General features: G+C 33.6%; 1 protein-coding gene across 3 annotated transcripts in view; it reads right to left on the reverse strand.

Moving 5' to 3' along the window:
* Ccser1 (coiled-coil serine rich protein 1) overlaps positions 1 to 20,046 on the reverse strand; it is a 1,159,332-nt gene that overhangs the window by 995,158 nt on the left and 144,128 nt on the right. For all 3 annotated transcript variants that reach the window (XM_078021918.1, XM_078021919.1, XM_021734708.3), the window contains exon 3: positions 19,255 to 19,439. In XM_078021918.1, coding sequence (XP_077878044.1) covers positions 19,255 to 19,439 — 185 coding nt within the window. The remainder of the gene's footprint in view (positions 1 to 19,254; positions 19,440 to 20,046) is intronic.

The raw sequence follows: 20,046 nt of genomic DNA on the forward strand, positions 1-20,046 counted from the left end.
AGTGAAAGAGCAAGGCTGGAGGCAGGGCAGTGGCAGACATGGGGAAGACAGGTCAGATTCTGCATATCTTATGACAAAAGGGAAAAAAAATAATCTGGGAATGAAGTGTGAGTTCTCAGAGATGGAACACAAGCAAGGATGGATTCAAGTTTGAGGGCATGAGTAATATAAGCAAAGTCAGAAATTTAGTACTGTGGAGTTCGACTGAAAGAAAAGAACTCTTTTTTTTTCCTGAAAGATGATATTAGAAACTACATAAATATATGAATAATTTATTATGAAAATTATAGCAGACATTTAAATCCAGGGAAGCCCAGGGGGGTACATGTTATTTATTCCTTTGACATTGCTTTTACAGAAGACCCTTTGCAGAAAGTAAGTTGTCTACCAGGAATATAAAGTCTACCAATTGAAACCACTAGACTGTTTTATTGTATTGCTTTAAGTGGTTTAGACCTGAACTTTCTTAAGAAATAATAAGATATAAACTTCCTGTGGAACAACTAAACAGCAAAGAACACAGATACAGCAGGATTGGCTTTTGTCATCATCACTCTTCACAGTAAAAACTTGATACTTTGGGCCGGGATTGTAGCTTAGTGGTAGAGCACTTGTCTTGCATGTGTGAGGCACTGGGCTCAATTCTCAGCACTGCATATAAATAAATGAATAAAATAAAGGTCTATCAATAACTAAAAAGAAAAAAAACAAAAGAAAACTTGATAATTTTATCTGAAGCAAACAGACAGTATTATTATTTAAATGATATTCTCTTAGTATTTATTGAATAAATGAAAATGTAGACCCAGAAAGTAGTCAATTAAATTAAGCTCAACAAACATTAATTACCTGAATATTAAGATTAGGCACTGTACAAGGAGTAAAATGATCAGTAATACTCCCACTGTCCTTGTAGGATATTAGAAACAAATGCCTTCACTTTATTATATAGATGGCATACTTTGGGGGTTGGCTTCTTTTCTATGCAAGTGGTAACAAAATGAAACTGATAAAATTCTTTGTTGTTTTTTTGTTTAAACAAATCACAAATATAACTGCACTTTGCTTTTTGTTTTTTTAGGTTTTTTTAAAGAGTCAAAAAAAAATAGAAAAAGAAACAGCAATTGAAAGTTATTTTTTAAAAAAATAGTTATAATCTTTTAAAGGTTTTTGTTTGCATTCCTGATAATTTGGCTCCTTGTAAAGGATGTGAGCATAAATCAGGCCTTCAAAAGTACAATATTTGACTTTGGCTGCATTATTATAAGAACTTGCATAAATGTATAATAACAAAGGGAGCTTAATACATCAGAGCAAGAGATTTAATGCTGAAACTTTTCTAAAAATAGGGTATAGGAGCAGCCCTAATTAAAAATAAACATTTTAAAAAGCAAGAGTTATATATATTGTGAAAGAATCTAATCTGATCTTTTATTATGGAAATCAAAAATTTCCCTTAAGTCTAAGGTATTCAAGTCATTAAATATGCATTACATATCCAATAAGCTCAAGGCTATTCTCACTGTGAGTATAGTGGTGATCTTGAAATGATATACCATTACTCTCCTCATCAAGTGTGTGTTCTAGGGGAAGAGAATGATACTAAACCAATAGTAACACTGATGCATATATAATCATAAACTGCTATAAGTTGTTGTGGTGGCACACACCCCTACTCCCAGCAGGATGGGAGGCTTGATGGGAGGATCACAAGTTCAAAGCCAGCCTCAGCCTCTACAAGGTGCTGAGCAACTCAGTGAGACTCTGTCTCTAAATAAAATAAGAGGGCTGGAGATGTGGCTCAAGCAGTAACGCGCTCGCCTGGCATGTGCAGGGTGCTGGGTTTGATTCTCAGCACCACATAGAATAAAATAAAGATGTTGTGTCCACTGAAAACTGAAAAATAAATATTAAGAAATTCTCTCTCTCTCTCTCTCTCTCTCTCTCTCTCTCTCTCTCAAAATAAATAAATAAATATGAAATAGGGCTGGGGATGTGGATCAGCGGTTGAGAGCCAGTGAGTTCAATACCCAGTACCCAATAAATAAATAAATAAACTGCTGTAAGTTACTGAAAAAAAAGAAAGAAAAATTCTATAAAAGTTCATAAGATAGTAAATACAAAGTAAGAAGACATAGCTAGCTGATGAAACTTAATAGATTATTTATTATAATGGACTATCATTATAAGGGTATCCTATTTCAATAAATCTTAAAAGGTCTTAGTATTTCAAATACCTGAAAAGTACTAAGTAATAGTTCATCAATTAAACTATACATACAATACAAATAAATAATCAGTACTTTTCAAATTTCATGGTGTCATAAAGAAAAGACTTGATTATCTAAAAATGCTAATTCCAAATCAAGAGCATCCTGTGTTTCATTCCTTACAGAAATGACTAAGCATAAACTCTAGAGTCAGAGATCTTTAATGAGAGCCCATCCTTACACTTATTAGTTTTATGTCTTGGAGAAGTTTCCTAAAACTTTTGTGCTTCAGTTTCTATATCTGAAAAAATGTAAGCAATATTGCCAAATGTTAAATGAATTGAAACAACGAATGACACAGTGTGAGCCATGAGTATTAGAGAAGATCAAAACAGATGCTTAAACCATTAAAACTGAAATTCCCATAAAAGGGCCTCACATGGAAATAGTGCTTTAATTAAATATTGAGGAAGTAGAAAGGGGCAATTGAAGTGAAAAGTATGAGATTGTGGTAGAGGAAGATAACAAGATGTGCTGAGCCCCAAAACTGAAAGTGCACATGTCATTTTTTAGAAAAGAAGGAGAAGAAAAAGAATCATGAGTAAAATATGAATATCAGCATCATCATTAATATCAGAATATGAAAAGTTCATTATATGGTTCAGACCTGAAATTAAACCTAAATTTAAACAACTACCCATTTCTTTTTTTTCTTTTCTTTTTTTATTATTTTTTTAAAATTTATACATGACACTGGAATGTATTACAATTCATATTACACATATAGACCACAATTTTTCATATCTTTGGTTGTATACATAGTATATTCACACCAATTCATGTCCTCATACATGTACTTTGGACAATGATGTCCATCACATTCCACCATCATTTCTAACCCCCTGTCCCTTCCCTTCCCCTCCCACCCTTCTGTCCTATCTAGAGTTCATCTATTCCTCCCATGCTCCCCCTCCCTACTCCACTATGAATCAGCCTCCTTATACCAGAGAAAACATTCGACATATGGTTTTTTGAGATTGGCTAAGTTCACTTAGTATTATCTTCTCTAACTCCATCCATTTACCTGCAAATGAGGCCTAATGTTATTCACAAAACAACAAATTGCAACAGATTGAATGAAGAAACAGATATGAGATCCCAGCCACCGCAATCAAGCCAGAAAATAAACATATTTACAAAATGTAACACAATGCTACTATCCTCAATAATTTTCTGTTTGAAGAAAATAGATACATTGAAAAATTTTATTGTATTTAAAAAATTGGTTTATTAATTTATTTGAAAATGACTTATTTATCAAATGTCTGTTTCAATTTCTAATATGATAAATAGCAATTGATAAAACCCACATAAAGTTCTTTTCCATCCTCAATAATTTTAAGAATGTCAAAAAATACTGAAAAAAAAAAAACTGTATTAGCTGTGTGTGGTGGTACATGCCTATAATCCCAGTGGTTTGGCATGCTGAGGTAGGAGGATCACAAGTTCAAAAAAAACCAGCCACAGCAACTTAGCCAGGGCCTAAACAACTCAGTGAGACACTGTCTCTAAATAAAAATACCAAATGGGCTTGGGATGTAGCTCTGTGGTTAATCACCCCTGGGTTTAATTCCTGGTACATTAAAAAAAAAAAAACTCACTATATTAGCATATTTATAATTAGTAATTAAAATCTACTCAATTTCCTCATTTGTAAAATGTAAATAATAGAAGTGAAGATGACTCCAATGACTAAAGTGTTACACTGCCCAGATCCCTACCTCCAGGAGTGAAACACATTTCCCCAGCTGCTGTGTCTTGGCAACTGACAGCACTCCACTCAATCCCTCCCCAGACCTCAGCTCTCAGCCCTCACTGCCTTTCCGGATGATCACAACCTCTTCCCAGCACCCTATATTCACTGGTCAATGTGGGCTTCCTTTTGCCCCGGCTGAGGACAAATATAAAGGACTATTCCAGTGTGAGAGATCACTATAGGATCAGCTGAAGCCCTGATCCCACCATAGAACAGTTCAATTATCTATCAGGGTTATTCTGCTTCCTGCATTCACCTACAACCTGAGGCATAATCCACAGGAGGATGGGTACTGGTTCCTTGGAAGAGCCAGAAGACAGTTAAGCAGGACTTACAGATTTTGTTATAAGCAAATTTAGTCACAGAGACTGTGTATGTGTGTGTGAGGTCCAGATAAGAAATCTTAACATTGGAAGGAACTAAAGGACTACCACATTTTTTATGCAGTGGGTTTGCAGGTAAGAAAGATTTCAAAATCTCCCAGGTGTTTAGTGTTTGTTTGAACAGCATAAACTTTCAGTTTAAAACTTTGAATAACCAGGAGAATGATTTTGTTGTCAAACTGAAAAAACAAACAAACAAACAAATAAACAAACAAAAAACATGACTCTTAATCTGGCTGCTAGCTTGGCTTTGGGAGACCCACTGAGACTCGGGGCAGCTGGGTCTGAGGGCTGACTCTTGTCTGTTAGAGATGGTAACTGAAGCAGTACTTTGAGATTCTGCAGGTAGGCTTCACTAGAAAGCACACTCTCACATACACAACAGGAATTGCCTTGAATGCTATTGGTTTGCATGAGAAATTCCTCAATTTTAACTTAATCTCCACTTAACCTTCACAACTACTATGTGAAATAGGCATTGAGTACATAGATTTTTCAATCTGCATAATTCTTAATTAGCACTGTTAAAATGTGTTGAATGGCAGCTACTAGTCCAGAGAAAAACTGAATTTCCTGGATGTAGGAGGCTTTAAGAGCTAATGACTGTCATCTTAACTCTAAACAACAATACATTCACACAGTACACAAGAGACTAGTGTTGTTTCTTATCCTGCAACAATCCCAAGAGATAAAGGTCAAAAGAACAGACTCCAACAACAAAATTTAAAACCCCATCTACGATTAACTAGAATAACTGCTTCAACAATCCTGAAAAAAGTTATTTATTAGTTATAAGTGAATATAGATAGTCATCTCTTAAAGATGTACTTCACAATAAAATCTGAAAGATAAAGCCCCAACCACCAGAACGGACGGAAAGGAAGTATTCAAGCCTATTTCCCAAAGAAAATTATAGTGCTCTATTCATGAGTTCTGGGTATTAAACTTTTCATTCTAGTTTTAAATGCACAGTGGAAATTTGAGAATGAGTAAAATTATAACCTTCGAACATGTGCCTGGAGATATAAAAAATCAAAAATAAAGCTTTCTTCAATGTTCTATATGAAAATATAAAAAGAAACAAAAACAAGAAGGGGAGGGTTTCATCTCAGATCCCTGAAAAATCCAAGAGAGTAATTATTTTTTAAATACAATTTTTCTGATTCCAAGTTCTATTTTCTTTCTGCTTCATCTCATCTTCTGAGTCAAGTATCCCAGGTCTTGTACTTTGTTATGTATATCAAAACACCCTCCAAATTCACTCATTTTACAAATGTGCATTTTTAGATATTGGACTTATATTAGCAAGCTGCACACCCATCATCTCATCTTCAGACATCACTACTTTCCTGACACTGTGAGCAGAAGTCAACCCTTCAGTTCAGCATCTCTACTTAAATGACATAAAGCTAGGATAGTTGTCCTCAATGTCAGGGACCAGACTAATGTAATTCTTTTGCATACTAAAAAGGACCATGAGAAATTTACCAAATGTTTTGAAGTCTTTCACATGGTGGGTTCCTGCTTAAAATAAATAGTTTCAAATTAAGTCACAGAAAGGCAGAGATGAAAACTGGTTCAGATTCAATAATATTATATTAATGAAAGAAGAGAGTTAAGTTGTTCACAAATACTGTTATTCGTTTTATACTTTCTTATAATGTCATGTGCAGAATCCAAGGTTTGGAATCTGAAATAGTGTTCCCTGTATCAGTTATTAATTAGGAGAAATAATTAATCAAATCTATACTACCAAAGTAAATAAATCAACTGTATCTCCTTGGTTCTTTGACTCAACATGTAATTTCAAGTAAATAACCCAGTCAGGAGTCAAAATAACCATCCTGTGGAAATTTCATAATTTCTTGGAAGGAAATAAGTGACTTTCTAAACTTAAAGAAATTCCCAGATTTAGCATCCAGAAAAGATAATTATCACTCCCTCCTCAGTGTGCATATGACTTGTAAATAAATATTTAAGATTATTTCCCAAAAAAAGAGTAAGCAATTGAGTAGAAATGGTGAAGATTCTTAACATTGAAAAAATATTTAAGTTCATAACTTCTTTTATTTGTTTAGAGCAAAAAAAATAAAAATATTTTTAAATATTTATAAATATATTTAAAAACATTTTTAAATATATGAAGGACTAGAATTGAATGTCACAGAAGAGAACAAGGTATAGGGAAAAGTTTTCAGGAGAAGGAGAATTTTAATGACCACATCTATTTAAATAAAAATATATACACATAGATCTTTAGTGAAAATTTTACTTCTTAGGAAAGAGTTATAAACAGGAAATAATATTTTTCACAGGAAAAAATGACCCCATAATCCATGACAAAATAAATTCCCAATAGTATTAGCTATCCAATTACTTTTTCTCTGACTATAAACAAATTTATGTAATAATTTTAGCTTTGATTAGAGTTCATAAAAGGAAAGGGAAAATGTTAGCAAATGTTTAATCATGAAACTTAACAGTTAAAATTCATAGAGGGCTTATGTTTTTAGGTAAAAGGAAAAAAACCACAAGATCTCTTGATAAAAATACTTGACAAGATTGTATTGACTTACAAGCTTGTCCTTCTCAGATATACTTGTTTGTATTTCTAATTTCTAACCCATCCATCATTAAGTAATTAGTGTGACATCTTTAGGTTCACAACCAGAAACATGAAAACAGTTTAGGAATAAAGTGTGGGACTGTCTATCAGTAAAAAAGTATGCATGATAGTTAATTTGTCTTTATTAATTATGACCTTTATTGATTAGAAGATAATATTGCAATCAATTCATCTTGATTACATCTTATCCCTTAATGTCCACCACCCTTTTTTTTGTCATGCAATTTGAAGAAGGTGTTTGATTGAAGAATGAGTACATAGGAAAAGCAAACAAAAACACGAAGACCCACTGCTATTTATAATGCAACTAGAGTGTCAATTTCTATCCATGTACTTACAATCACTATTGCCTACAAACAGGATTTCCTGTTTCTATAAATATTTTACATATCTTGTGACACTTCCTGCACTATACTAAGTGCAAACTTATGTGAACATTGTACAGGTGACAGTTTGGCTTGGCTAGAAAATGTGTTGTTCATAAAGTAGACTATGTGACTTCACTCACTAAAAACTATGGTATTTTACAACTGAACTTGTAACATAAGAAAAGTATGCAATTGTTGAGCAAAATAAAAGCAACCAAAATGAAAATAACTCAGTATTTTCCTTATCCTAGAAATACTTTTATTGCTGTTCTCCATAAGAGATTTAATTGATAATTATTTAGTAAGTATTAATTAGGAGAAAACTTTTAAATATATAATTTCACAATTTGGGGAAACAAGCAATAGTAAAAAAAATGAGAGAATAGTTTTAATTTAGAAGCAAAGAAATCCAACAAATTGAAACTTCAAGAGTTTATCTCAAATGTCAATGAAAAAGTAGTATGCTATTTTGAATTCACAAAATAATAAAAATAGTACTATTTTTCATTTGAGGTGTTTATTACTGAAACCTTTAGGCACCTGATAAATTTATTTAACCCATTTAAAATAAAAGAATAATAATTCAGAAAGGGCATACCTTTTATGCCATCATCCTGCTTAAAATCATCAGTGGCTCCTGACTTCCTACCAAAATTCTTATATAATATAGTACTCCCTATTTAGCTCTTCCCTATCTCTCTTATCTCTACTGCAACATCTCACTTCTACTCTTATCCTCCTGCCTTACTAGAATGCTTTATGCACTAATAAAAAATACTGCTGTTCTGTTGGTTTTTGTTAAGTTCACCATGGTGTAATGGTTAAGAACACAAAATTCAGAAACAAGGTCATACTGAAAGATTGGTAAGACCCTAAGTGAGGGTCTCACTTTTTATTTCACTACCTGCTAATTGAAAGCTCAGACTTGGTGAAGTTCCATCTGAATGTATAAGATTGTGTCCAAAAGAGATACAAATATTTGTTGTCTGGTTTAAACACACACACACACACACAAAACTTAATGGTGACACTTTCTAGCCATGTAAGATATTAATTAGTTTTATAATAAAACTAATAATATGAATTAATAATTTTTTATTAAACTTCCTATAAATAACTAGTTTCTGAAATACTCCTGAATTTGTGCCACTATTCTATCTTTCTAAGAACGACTGAAAGCACATATCATATCATTACACATACATTGCTTATCTGTCTTCCCTTATAGATCTGTAACCCATTTAGCCCAGACCCTGTGAACATTATCACAGAATTTCCTTCCAGGGCTCAACACAAAACACTACTTATACATTGCAAAATGTTAACTGAATTAAGTGAAAGGAATAGTATACATATTTACTTAAAATTAAGTAACTGTTTGCTTCTTAATTATTCATTGTAATAGGGTAACTAAACTCAAAATGTAAGATATATTTCAATATAGGATTTAACAGCAAATCATTCAGTCAATTAGTTTCCCTTAAAATCCTGGGAAATGAGCTGCTGATATGAAAATCATTATGCCAATGTAGAGCTTAAAAAATGTATGAAGTAAAACATATCCAGTTCCAGAGCTGGAAGCTGTGCATGACACAGTATTTACTAAAAGATGGTTTTCTTCAGTCTAACAGCACCAACCATCACCCAGCTTTAGTCTATTGAAGACTAGACATTTGTTGGTTGATGTCTTACAGAAATCCCAGAATCACTTTGAAGAGGTTCCCACATATCAAATCTGGACTAATTTGAGCATCAAGATAAATAAGGATGGTAATGGATTCTGATCCTCTGAATAAAAGAGAAACTCATGATCATGTTCTGATAGAGGATATTTACATAACTTCAAAGTATTTCTCCAGAGATTTACCTATTATTTGGTTAGAGAAAAAAATAATAACTTTACAATGGTGAAGCTTAGCAAACATTTTTACCAAGTAATCAATAGAAATGAGACAAGAGGACCTCATGCACCTCCTGATGCAATAACATGAGCACTCAGCAGCCTGAGTGAAGAGACCTCTTCTTATTGACCAGTCCCTCCCCACCCACTCCAGCAGCAGCAGAGACTTGGGATGGGCACCTAGCTAGCACTGGCTTCAACTGAGAATACATATTAAGTGATGTTATTAAGTCCACTTAATAAAATCATGTTTTTATTTTGTCTTCAATTTGAGATACTGCTTTATCCTAAGCAATTCTATTGTTAATTTATTGTGCAATTCACCTTCAGTATGAAAAAAATATTTTCAGGGATGCTTTTATGCATTGCTTTAATAAGATTGACTTGCTTATCAAACCAGAAGAATTTGCTATTTTATGGTAAAAGTATTCAACCTTTTTGAAAGAATACAGACATTTTTAGCAAACCCATAACACCAAAATTGAAAAACCATTTTTTGTTGTTGTTTATAAGAACAAAAACCAATTTCTGTAGAAATCATTTGTACGGGTCATTTATTCTGATTTCCTAAAATTTAACTAAAGATCTATTTGTCAAAAGGAAAGAATCATGAAAAGCTCAAGATGCTACCATCTTTCATGTTCAACTCCACTACACTGAATAAAAAAAAATGCAAAACAAAACTATATACTGACAACAGTGGCTATCTTTGAATTTCTTTAGTTAACAGACTCATAGGCTTCCTGCAGCGTAACAGTAAATTCCCTTCAAGAAATCACAGTATCACTTCATAAAACTTAATGGTGGCCCAACTCCCTTTTGTTATGCAGGACTTCCTAGAGAGATAAATGCTATTGGTGAAGATCACGCATTAATAGCTCCTTTCTCTTTCTCTAAATGTAAGCTCAGCATTGATGCTGTGGTTCTTTTTTTCTCAGCTATAGCAACTTCCAATGGACTGCTGGGTCAAGTTAAAGCTTTAGGATTAGAGTCCTCTGGCACCCACTTGGCTCAGTGATACTTTCTATCTACTTTTATTATTATTATTAAAAAATAATAGAGAGAGAGAGAGAGAAATCACTGTGATTCATGAACCATAGCTAGGTGGCTGATCTTCTTTTCATTTAAAATCACTATTTGTATTAATGTGCCCACATTTCTTTGGAACATAAATCTACAGAAGGCAGCAGCCTGCTGAGACATACTGTCTCATCTCAACCAGTGCCTAATACATGACATGAATTATCTGACAGCTGGTTACCCTCAAGTTCAAATTTCATAAAATTTAAACATCCAAGCTGAATACCCTACTGGTAGAGGTATTCTTGTGAGAGAATGAAGAAAAGCAAGCACAAAAGCTCTGTGTTATAAAAGTTTTTCTCACAAACATTTATAGATTTGAAATCAACACAGAACACACCAGTACTGATAAATACACTACTTTCAAAATTTATTTTTAAAGGAAAATACATTAATCTACAATTATTTTCTTAAACATTCCTTTTTATCATTGAAACTACTACTTATAAATAAATATATAAGTATTGTCTTAATATTTAACAGAAAATAATTTAAATTAGTAATTTATAGTTAATGTGTAATAAATTATATAAGTGCACATGTAAATAGCTAACAATAGTAGTTATTATGTAATCAATTATATAAGTGCACAAATAGCCAAACTTGCTTTTTATTTAAAAAAATGCAAATCATGTTTCTTTGTAAATAGTCTAAACACCTTAAGGACTTTTTTTCTGATTTAAAAATCAGGAAACAACTGGGTTGAGTTGGGTAAGCCTTCTAATTAAAGTGTAATATACATAATATTCAAATTTCAAGTGTACCATTCCATTATTTTTTCTAAGTGATATAAATTAATCTTGAAAAACAAAATGAGAAAACAAATAGTGGATTACCCTTAAAAAGCAATAATATATAAACAAGTTCAATTTTTACGAACATTTTTGTCAGGGCTTACGGGAGCTAACTTGTCATGAAAAGATATATGCAAAGTGAGAATTTGGCTTTTGAAAAACTTTTCTTTCTAAATTACTAGTTTAAAAAGTAATTTTTTTCAATGTTTCTCATTTTGACTCAGGTTATTGATTAAAAGCCAACCATTGTATTATTTTGTCTTTTACTTTTAAATTTATAAAGCCTTTCCACATAAAATATATTATTTTATTCTTCCAACCACTGTATAGCGTAAGCAGTATTATTAAGCGAAAGAAATGAGGTTAGAATTTCATGTCCTTTCTTAAATAACCTGCTTCATTCATACCATACTTGCTTAAAATAAACTGAAAACATGTTAACTAACAAATGAGAATTCCTATTTTGCAAATTTTTCTATTTTGATCATGTTTTGTGGTGTGTGTGCTTAGAAAAGTGTGCCTCTGACGTTTTGAGCAATGTGATTTTATTCCAGAATAGTTTCACAAAAAATGAAATAAAATAAAAATAAAAATTCTAGTAACATATTAAAGATTAGAGGGTATCAAAGGAATTTAACAAAATATGAAAATATTATAAAGTGTTAGACTTCATTATTTCATTACATTCTAATCAAGTTTTTACATTTTTTATATTGTTAGAAACAAGAAAGTTATTTTATAGCTCCACTTCTCTCCCCTCCCCAACACACTGTACACAAGTCTCCTCTTGGAACAGAGCCAGCTTGAGGCACAATCTCTGGGAGATCAAAAGAAACAAAGAAGAAATAGCAGTTCAGAGGTCATGGTGTTAGACACAGGTTGGTAGTATGTGTTGTAGTTGCCAAGTTTCCTGTAATATAAAATACATGCTGTTTGCATAAGGCCCACAACGTGCACCAGTACCTGTACTATGCTCAATAAAGGTGCTGTCAATTTGTTTAAAAAAAGTATGATTTTGGGTTATAGCAGTGAAAGTAGAATTTACTTTCTATTATAGCACTGTATTAACACTGATTTCAACATGGTGGTCCTATTTTAAACAGTATAATTGCTGTGTCTGCAGTGTGAATTTAGGCCCAAAATGGGGATTGAGAATGTTAAAAGTATCATAAAAGGAGGCTAAAACATGTATGCATACAAAAATTAAAATGGTAATAAAAATGAAATGGGGGCAGAGATACACCATGAACTCTTGGACAAAAGTAACTTTACTACATATTTCTCTGCATCTATTACAAAGACAGATGCCCTCAGCGTTTCTCCATATGCCAATACATTTTTTATTAACACTCATTCCATTTCCAAAAATCTAAATATATCGTAATTCTTCCTCTTTGATTTTCTCATATTTCTGATATAACAGATTTTCAGCCTTTTCATCTGGAATCCTCATAGAACCTCTTCTAGGTCTTAAGTTTTCAGATTGGATAAGTAAATGAAAAGGCAAGAGTCAAGGACAAAACACCAAGGAATAACTGTGCTTTAAGTGCAAGTATGACAAAGAAGCAGCCTGCAAATGGGTCTGGAAAGAGAAAAGAAAGAGAATAACCACAACCAGAGCAGAATGAGCATGGTAAACAGGAGAGAATCAGGGTACAAACAGAGCCCTCAACAGTAGGGGATGATGAAGAGAAATCAAGAAAAGATGAGACTGAATGAAAGGCCTTGAAAACCGGAAAGTCACTGCTGCCTGGGTAATCAACTAGTCAACTTTTATCCACTGCAGTGTAGCTAGCAAAGCACGGAGACATTTTGGTAGTTTCACATGGAGGCCTTAGTAGCATTTAGTGGGTAGGAGCTAGGGATGCTAGTAAACATTCCAAGAGTGCACAGGGCAGCTCCTCTAACAAGGAATTACTAACACCAGGTCGGTAATGCTGACATTGAGAACCTATGGAGGAGCTAAATTATGTGAAGGTGAGAAGTAAGGGCAGGTGTCAGGAAGGGCTGCTTGCCTCATAGGGAGAAAGAAGGATCAGGATGGAAAATTCAGGCGCAGACAGAATATAGAAAGAGTGATTTGCCTGTGTTCTCCTCATGGACGGAAATATTGGCAATGTCACCAACTGATAGCAATGAGGAGATGGAGGAGAAACCAAAAGAAAACAGAAAAAACACTGTTGGAGTACCGCACCAATGTAGGTGAGTTACAATAAAGATGACAGGTGGAAATATTTGCTTTAAGAGAATGAAGGGACAAAGATTTCTTTTAAAATCGTAGAAAATAAAGGACTTATGAGTAAAAATGTAAAATGGGGGGGGGGGTAGTGGAGGACTGCAAGACCTGGACAGTCCATTTGAAGTGTGTTCAAAGTTCATACTCACTGCCCAAGTTAAGCTGATCTATAATCCCTTTTCCCTGTTAGAGGGGAAATGGTGCATGTTTCCTGGACAGAAAGAAAGCAGGTGAGCTGGTGTGACCTCGTAATATTCTAATGAAAGTCTTCCCAGAAATATACAGCTGACACACTAAATTGTTTTTATGAGGACATTTTATTTATGAACTGCTTTCTGTAGAATATATCTAACTATCTAGGATTACTAGTAGAAAATATATACAGAATGTAGAAATGTATAGGATATGACTCCATGGAAAATGCCTATGATGCTGTATACCCCAGTGCAAGATCGAGATGGTTCATATCAAGATAGTTTCTTCTGATGTCTTGAAGAGGGGATTGTGCACATGTATCGCCCAACACCATGGTCCAGAGCAGTAATGATGATTCTGCAGTTCTAGTTATTTAAATCGAAGTTAAACTCACTTAAAAGAAACTGAATTCAATCTACGAACAAGATGTTTATACCTCTGTGCATCAAACATACAAATTGTGACACTTTCTAAATGAAAATATATCACTCCCTAATCAGCAAATTTACTTTTAATTCATTCATATTTATTAGAAAGTTATTTCTACATCAAATACAATATTAATACCTGATAGGAATGCCAAAATATACATTTCTTTCACTTACGTGACTGAAGTCTAATTGCCAAAATGAAGCACATTCAAATAACTACATGCTGGTTATTCTATGTGTGATAACCTCAAAGAACATTGAGAGGAAAATGCCATCAGTAACTAAATCAATAAAGCCATTGTGGATTAGGGCTATTAACCTAAAATTAATATGCCAGTTATCAACAAATGTAATTTCACACTTAAGGAGTGATACTTGTGATTTCCCTTCTTCACATTTATAAGGATTGAGGAGGATGATTTGTATGACTCCATTTCCCTAAAAATATTACTGACTTCCTTTGCTCATTAAACATGTCTGACATGTGCAATTACATTGTCTTTAATCCCACTGATAATGAGTTACACCAAAAGCTACAATTATTATTTTAACACCCCAACATCCATTAGCATTATTACTTATTGCAAATTCTCATTAAGGACTTAAGGATTCAGGGGAGACATATCTTGAGTCAGGTATAATCATCATCTTTATTTTGCTCTTAATGAACAACTTTCATCCCACAGAATGGAAATGTGATGGTGCATATCCCAAATGAGGCCATTGGAATTCTTTTGCCAGGCAGGTTGTAGAGATGGAGTCTTTTTCAACTGCTATTTGGAATACTAATATTGAGATTCATTCTGTGTCTTTCTCTTTACTGTATCAAAATGGTTAAATTTGTTGTATTGACAAGATCATGGTCAACATTATTTTCTCCTTATCTCAGGACTCTAAAATCCTCAAGTGACTCTTCTTTGTATCATCAGAATAAGTTCTCAATCAGTATTTATCAAAGAAACTCTGAATTCATGAATGAACTGATAATAATGAACAAAGGATAAGCTAATAGGTGAAAAAAAAACACCACAGGGCCCAGAAAAAAAGCATATGCATAATAAATTGCTTGAGTCTCCTAAATAGTGCTTGATTAATTAGTCTTAGATTGTTCGACTATTAACAGTGATTATCTAGAGTTCAACATACCAAAGCATTAAAATATTCATGAGAAAATAAATACATGTACGTTACTACTTTTTCTTGTTTTAAAATCAAACACAAATCTAGTCCTCACTTCCACCAAGGCATTCCTAAGACTGATGTTTTTACTGTGCCATTCACGGTTTCTACACAAAGGCAGCAGGATGCCCAACTGCAAATGAGAGGAAATTATGCTGCGTCAGAGCAAAACTGGCCATAAATGACTGCTGTCAGGATCACTTAGCACAACAGTTCAGAGCAACACTATGAATGCATTTGCTGAGTGAACTAAAGATAATCAACTTTCCAAACCAAATTTGTAATGTAATAAAATACTTCCAAATACAGTAAGACTCCTTGAGTCAAATAAAAATGTAAATTTAGTCCATTTAAAGTATACATCTCAAGGACATTAAGAAGGGAAGAGAGCACATCCCAAAGAACAAAACTCATCCTTATACATAATCCTTCAGTTTCAGATGTGATTTCATCTTTTTCAACAACAAATGACCAACCCAGTGTGAGGCATTCAATGACTGGACAACAGGTAAGGAAGAGTCCTGCAGGAAATATCACTTAATTAAAAAATGGAGATACAAAAAAATATTTGAAATGATAGTCATTGGTGCTCACCAAACACAAATCAAGTCTATATCTTCCAGACTCAAGGAGAGATTGCATGGCCTCTTTTGTGTCTGATTTGGGACACCTGAGGAGATCTGACCAATGAGTTGTGAGCAGAAATGAAGTGACTCTCATAGGTCAGAGCATTTTATTATCAGGACCTCCAGAGTCTCTTTTTATATTTTACCATGGTAAAAGGCAAGGTTAACAATAGTAGCTGCTCTGAAAACAGAGCAAAGAGACACAATAGAACCCCTGGCACCTTTCACCATGAACACATAACTTGAGTGAGAAATAAATGCATATTATAAAGTCACTAAGACTTGAAGCTTATTTTTTATCATTTAACCAAGTTTATCACAATCCAGGCACTTTCCTGCCTTGAATGTCAGTTCCTTTGTATTGCTCATTATTTATGAATTGACCCTCACATTATTATTCATTTTTTTTTAAATCAGGACAGGGTGATCCTGCAAATATCCAGAGTGAGAATTCACTGTGTAATGCAATTGGTGAAACCATAACAAAACCTTATGCTTATTCATTTATAAATCAGAGTTCAAAGGGAAAGCTTGTAAAAAAGAAAGAAAGAGAGAGAGAGAGAGAGAGAGAGAGAGAGAGAGAGAGAGAGAGAGAGAAGAAAAGAAGAAGACCCTATTTCTAGAAAAGCTCTTTGAGCTTTTTTTAGACAATCCTATGGAAAGTATTGAGAAAGTTTCTCCTTAGAGAAAAATAAAGAAAAGTCTCTATAGTGGTTTCTTTGAAAAAAAAATAAATAAATGTGAATTTCTATTAAATAGTTTTAGATATATTTTCCCTGTAAAAAAATTAAGCAAATTCCAACTGTTTCTGGGCCACTGACATTCTATAAATTAATACAATGTGCCCTTTCTCTTCTAGATTGCAATATCCCACAAGTGTACAAAAACAGTAGAATTTTTATGTATCTAAACCATTAGCGTGTATCTTCTGCCATGCAGGAACACCTTGGCATCTTAACAGACCCATATTTGACATCCCATGAACTGTACAAAGGACTGGCGTTCCACCTTGGTATGCATATCCACTTTTGATGTTATATCTTTCAGTAGAGACACTGATGCACTCATCACTATATCAAAAAATACTAGTATATTTCAAGTTCAAAATAAGTATTAATTTTTCCATTTTTTTTCCTATCTGTTATAGAGGGTTAGAGTATAGACTGACACCAAGCATAGGTTGCCTTAAACATGTTAATTTCTTTTCTTTTTTTGGGGGGGGTGCTGCTGGGAAATAAACATGTTAATTTAATGTTCTGTTAATTCAACAGAATTGACAGAACAAAACTGAAAAGTGCTTCAAATTAATTTTAAAGCTAATACATTCTCCCCAAAGCCTGTAGGTTTTAAACTTAAAAAGCCAGGATCCAAATCCATATCCAACCTCTGGCATTTACTATCTATATGATTTTGGGAAAGTTATTTATCTTCATAGTGTCTTATCTTTCCACTTTTGCAAAACTTGATTAAAACAGTACGACTTAGTCCATAGTATTTCTATGAGGACTGAATGTTCAAAGCATTAAGTGTCCCTTGACACTAATGAACATTAAAAACACCTGTTATTATTTCTTTAAGAGGAAATAATAACTAAACCACAGATTTATTCTCAAGTATGTACAGTTGCTTGAGCTATTTTGGAAGAGGAATATAGAAAATGTGTCACTTTTCACATATAAAGCTATGATTTCCTACATACTTGTCACTTTAGAATTACCTAAAGCATCCTAGCATTTCTCCTTGCATTGCTAAAATAATATATTTTGTACATTATAAATTAACTATTGAATAATAAGGGAACTTATGAATGAAATGTATATGGAAAAATACAAAGGAAAACAGTGAAATCATTAAGTATTTTAAGGTTCAAAAGTGTCAGTATTTATTTCAATTAGTACAAACCATAAACTGAGAGAACAGGTTCAATACCTTCACCAGGTTTCTAGTCAACCACATGGCAATGGTGTAATACTGCCATCTAGTGGAATGATTGTAACTCTGCAGGAACACTTTTTGAAAAATTTAAGCAAGGGTACAAACAAAAAAACAAAATCACTTTCTATGTTTTTTGACATTTTCAGTTGTAAATCTCAGAAGTAGAATTGAGAAGTGTGATTTTGTGCTTTTACAAAGGCAATTATTTAAATCACATGGTGTAAGAAAAACATCTGATATATTAGAATACATAAAAGTTTCAACTTTGAGCAAGAGGAGTTTATACTGTACATAACAATGTAAATACTTCTATATAAAGAAATAATGTAAATTATATGAAGAAAAAATGTTTAATAATTCCAAATTACCTCTAACTTCTTGGGTTTCATCAAATGAAAATCTTTTTAAAACATATTCTCATACCTTAAAAAAATCAACTACAACAATAAGGATATAACACTTTCTATGTACAAAAGAAAAAAAAATTACTATCTTTACATATGTTCAAATGTAAACCCATTATAATTTTTTCGTACAATGTAACCAGAAAGCCCAGTATCCTTGGCTGTTCATTAGTTCCTTGTTTGACCAATATTAAGAAATAGTGAAGCCCAAATAATAGCTATAACTTCCAATTTCAAGCACAATGGCTTTGGTAAAACTCAAGGTAATTGTACTAACTGAAGGCTTCTGCATAATACAATTATCATGTATAACTGACCTAGAATTTTCATTTGAAACTATATTATCTAAGGTATAAGGGATATTATAAGTGATTTATTTATTAGCATTTTTCAACAAATATCTATGGATGGGTAGGTTGGGGTAAGCAGGTAGGTAGGTAGGTAAATAATTTTAAAGAAATGCTGTTAAACAATAGGAGTAAAATGCACTGCTGAAAAAGGACACATTTGCAAGAAAACAAGCGAAACGAATTCCAAAAGACAGGCTCTATAGCTTGGACCAGGAACCTGGTGTCTCAGTTATCTGCAGTGTGTTCGAACTTCAGATAGGCATGTTGGATTGGCCCCCACAGTTGGCACCCCATGTAATGCACCCTGGCTACACTACAGGAGAGATGACTAAATGGCTTAAAGGTGGTATGAGTGCAAGTGTGTTTTATGAAACTACATTTTATAGCGGGAAATGAGGCTATCCTCACAATCCGTGTTTTTTTTACCTTGTGTATCCTTGGGTCTTGTTCTAAAATGAAGAATTGCAAACTTCCCATGGAGGCACAGAAGACAAGAACTCAAGGGGATCTGTCATGGTATGCACCTATCTGTTCTGCCCCGTAGGAATCTCAAGTGAGAAATGACTCTGATTTGTGACATCAACTATAGAGATCAACTTTCCTTTCAAATAATATATATCTACCCTTCAGCCAGTGTATTTTTTTTTTGCAAGAAGCAAAAACCTGAAGACAGATATATAAAGCAGTATTTTATTATTTGCATCCATGTGTATATACTTACCATACTGTTCATTTTTGAGGATGAGGAACTCGTTCTTTGCTTTCTTAAGCTATTTACTTCTTCTACATTTCCATCTTTTGGTTTCAAAATCATTCTGCTACTCCCTGCAGTTCCTTCTGATGAAGACCGGAGTCGCCTCTCTATAAACCTTCCTTCCCGATACGGACTGAGGCTACTGGCAAGAACTAGTGAAAGAAAAATAATTAATATGAATATATTAATATGAATATATAAACTGAGTTTTTATAGATATTCCCTTGGAAATTAGCATAATACTCCCTAAAATTATCTTGCGTACTCGCACCTGCCTCTCTGCATCCCCAACACAAAACCTGCTTTCACACGGTGGCCAGAACCATGTTGCTTAACACAGGAAGCTCCACCATCATCATCCCTCCAGTCATAAAGCTTTCCAAAGGGCCTGCCTGGTTCCTTGAGCCATGACCCATCTCATCATCCTCACACCAGGGCCTGGCCTGGTGAGATGCTCGGTCTCAAATCCCCCCACCCTGTACCCTTCATTCTGCTATGCCACATGAGCTTCTGGAGGTTTCTGGAACATCTAAGGCTCCAGACCTACATCCTTAGACCTGTGATCTTCACACAAATATATTTCTTGCAAATATCTTCATGGCTTGCTCTAACTTCATTCAAATCTTTGTAATATCTTACCTTAGGTGCCACCCTTCTCGTCATGTTGAAAAAGGCAAACCTCTACCCCACTTCCCAATCCCAATCCTTTATTCTGCTTTAAAACTTGTACTCAGCCATTATTAACATATGACATTTATT

Source organism: Ictidomys tridecemlineatus, chromosome 9 (assembly GCF_052094955.1).
Source record: "Ictidomys tridecemlineatus isolate mIctTri1 chromosome 9, mIctTri1.hap1, whole genome shotgun sequence".
Taxonomy (NCBI): domain Eukaryota; kingdom Metazoa; phylum Chordata; class Mammalia; order Rodentia; family Sciuridae; genus Ictidomys; species Ictidomys tridecemlineatus.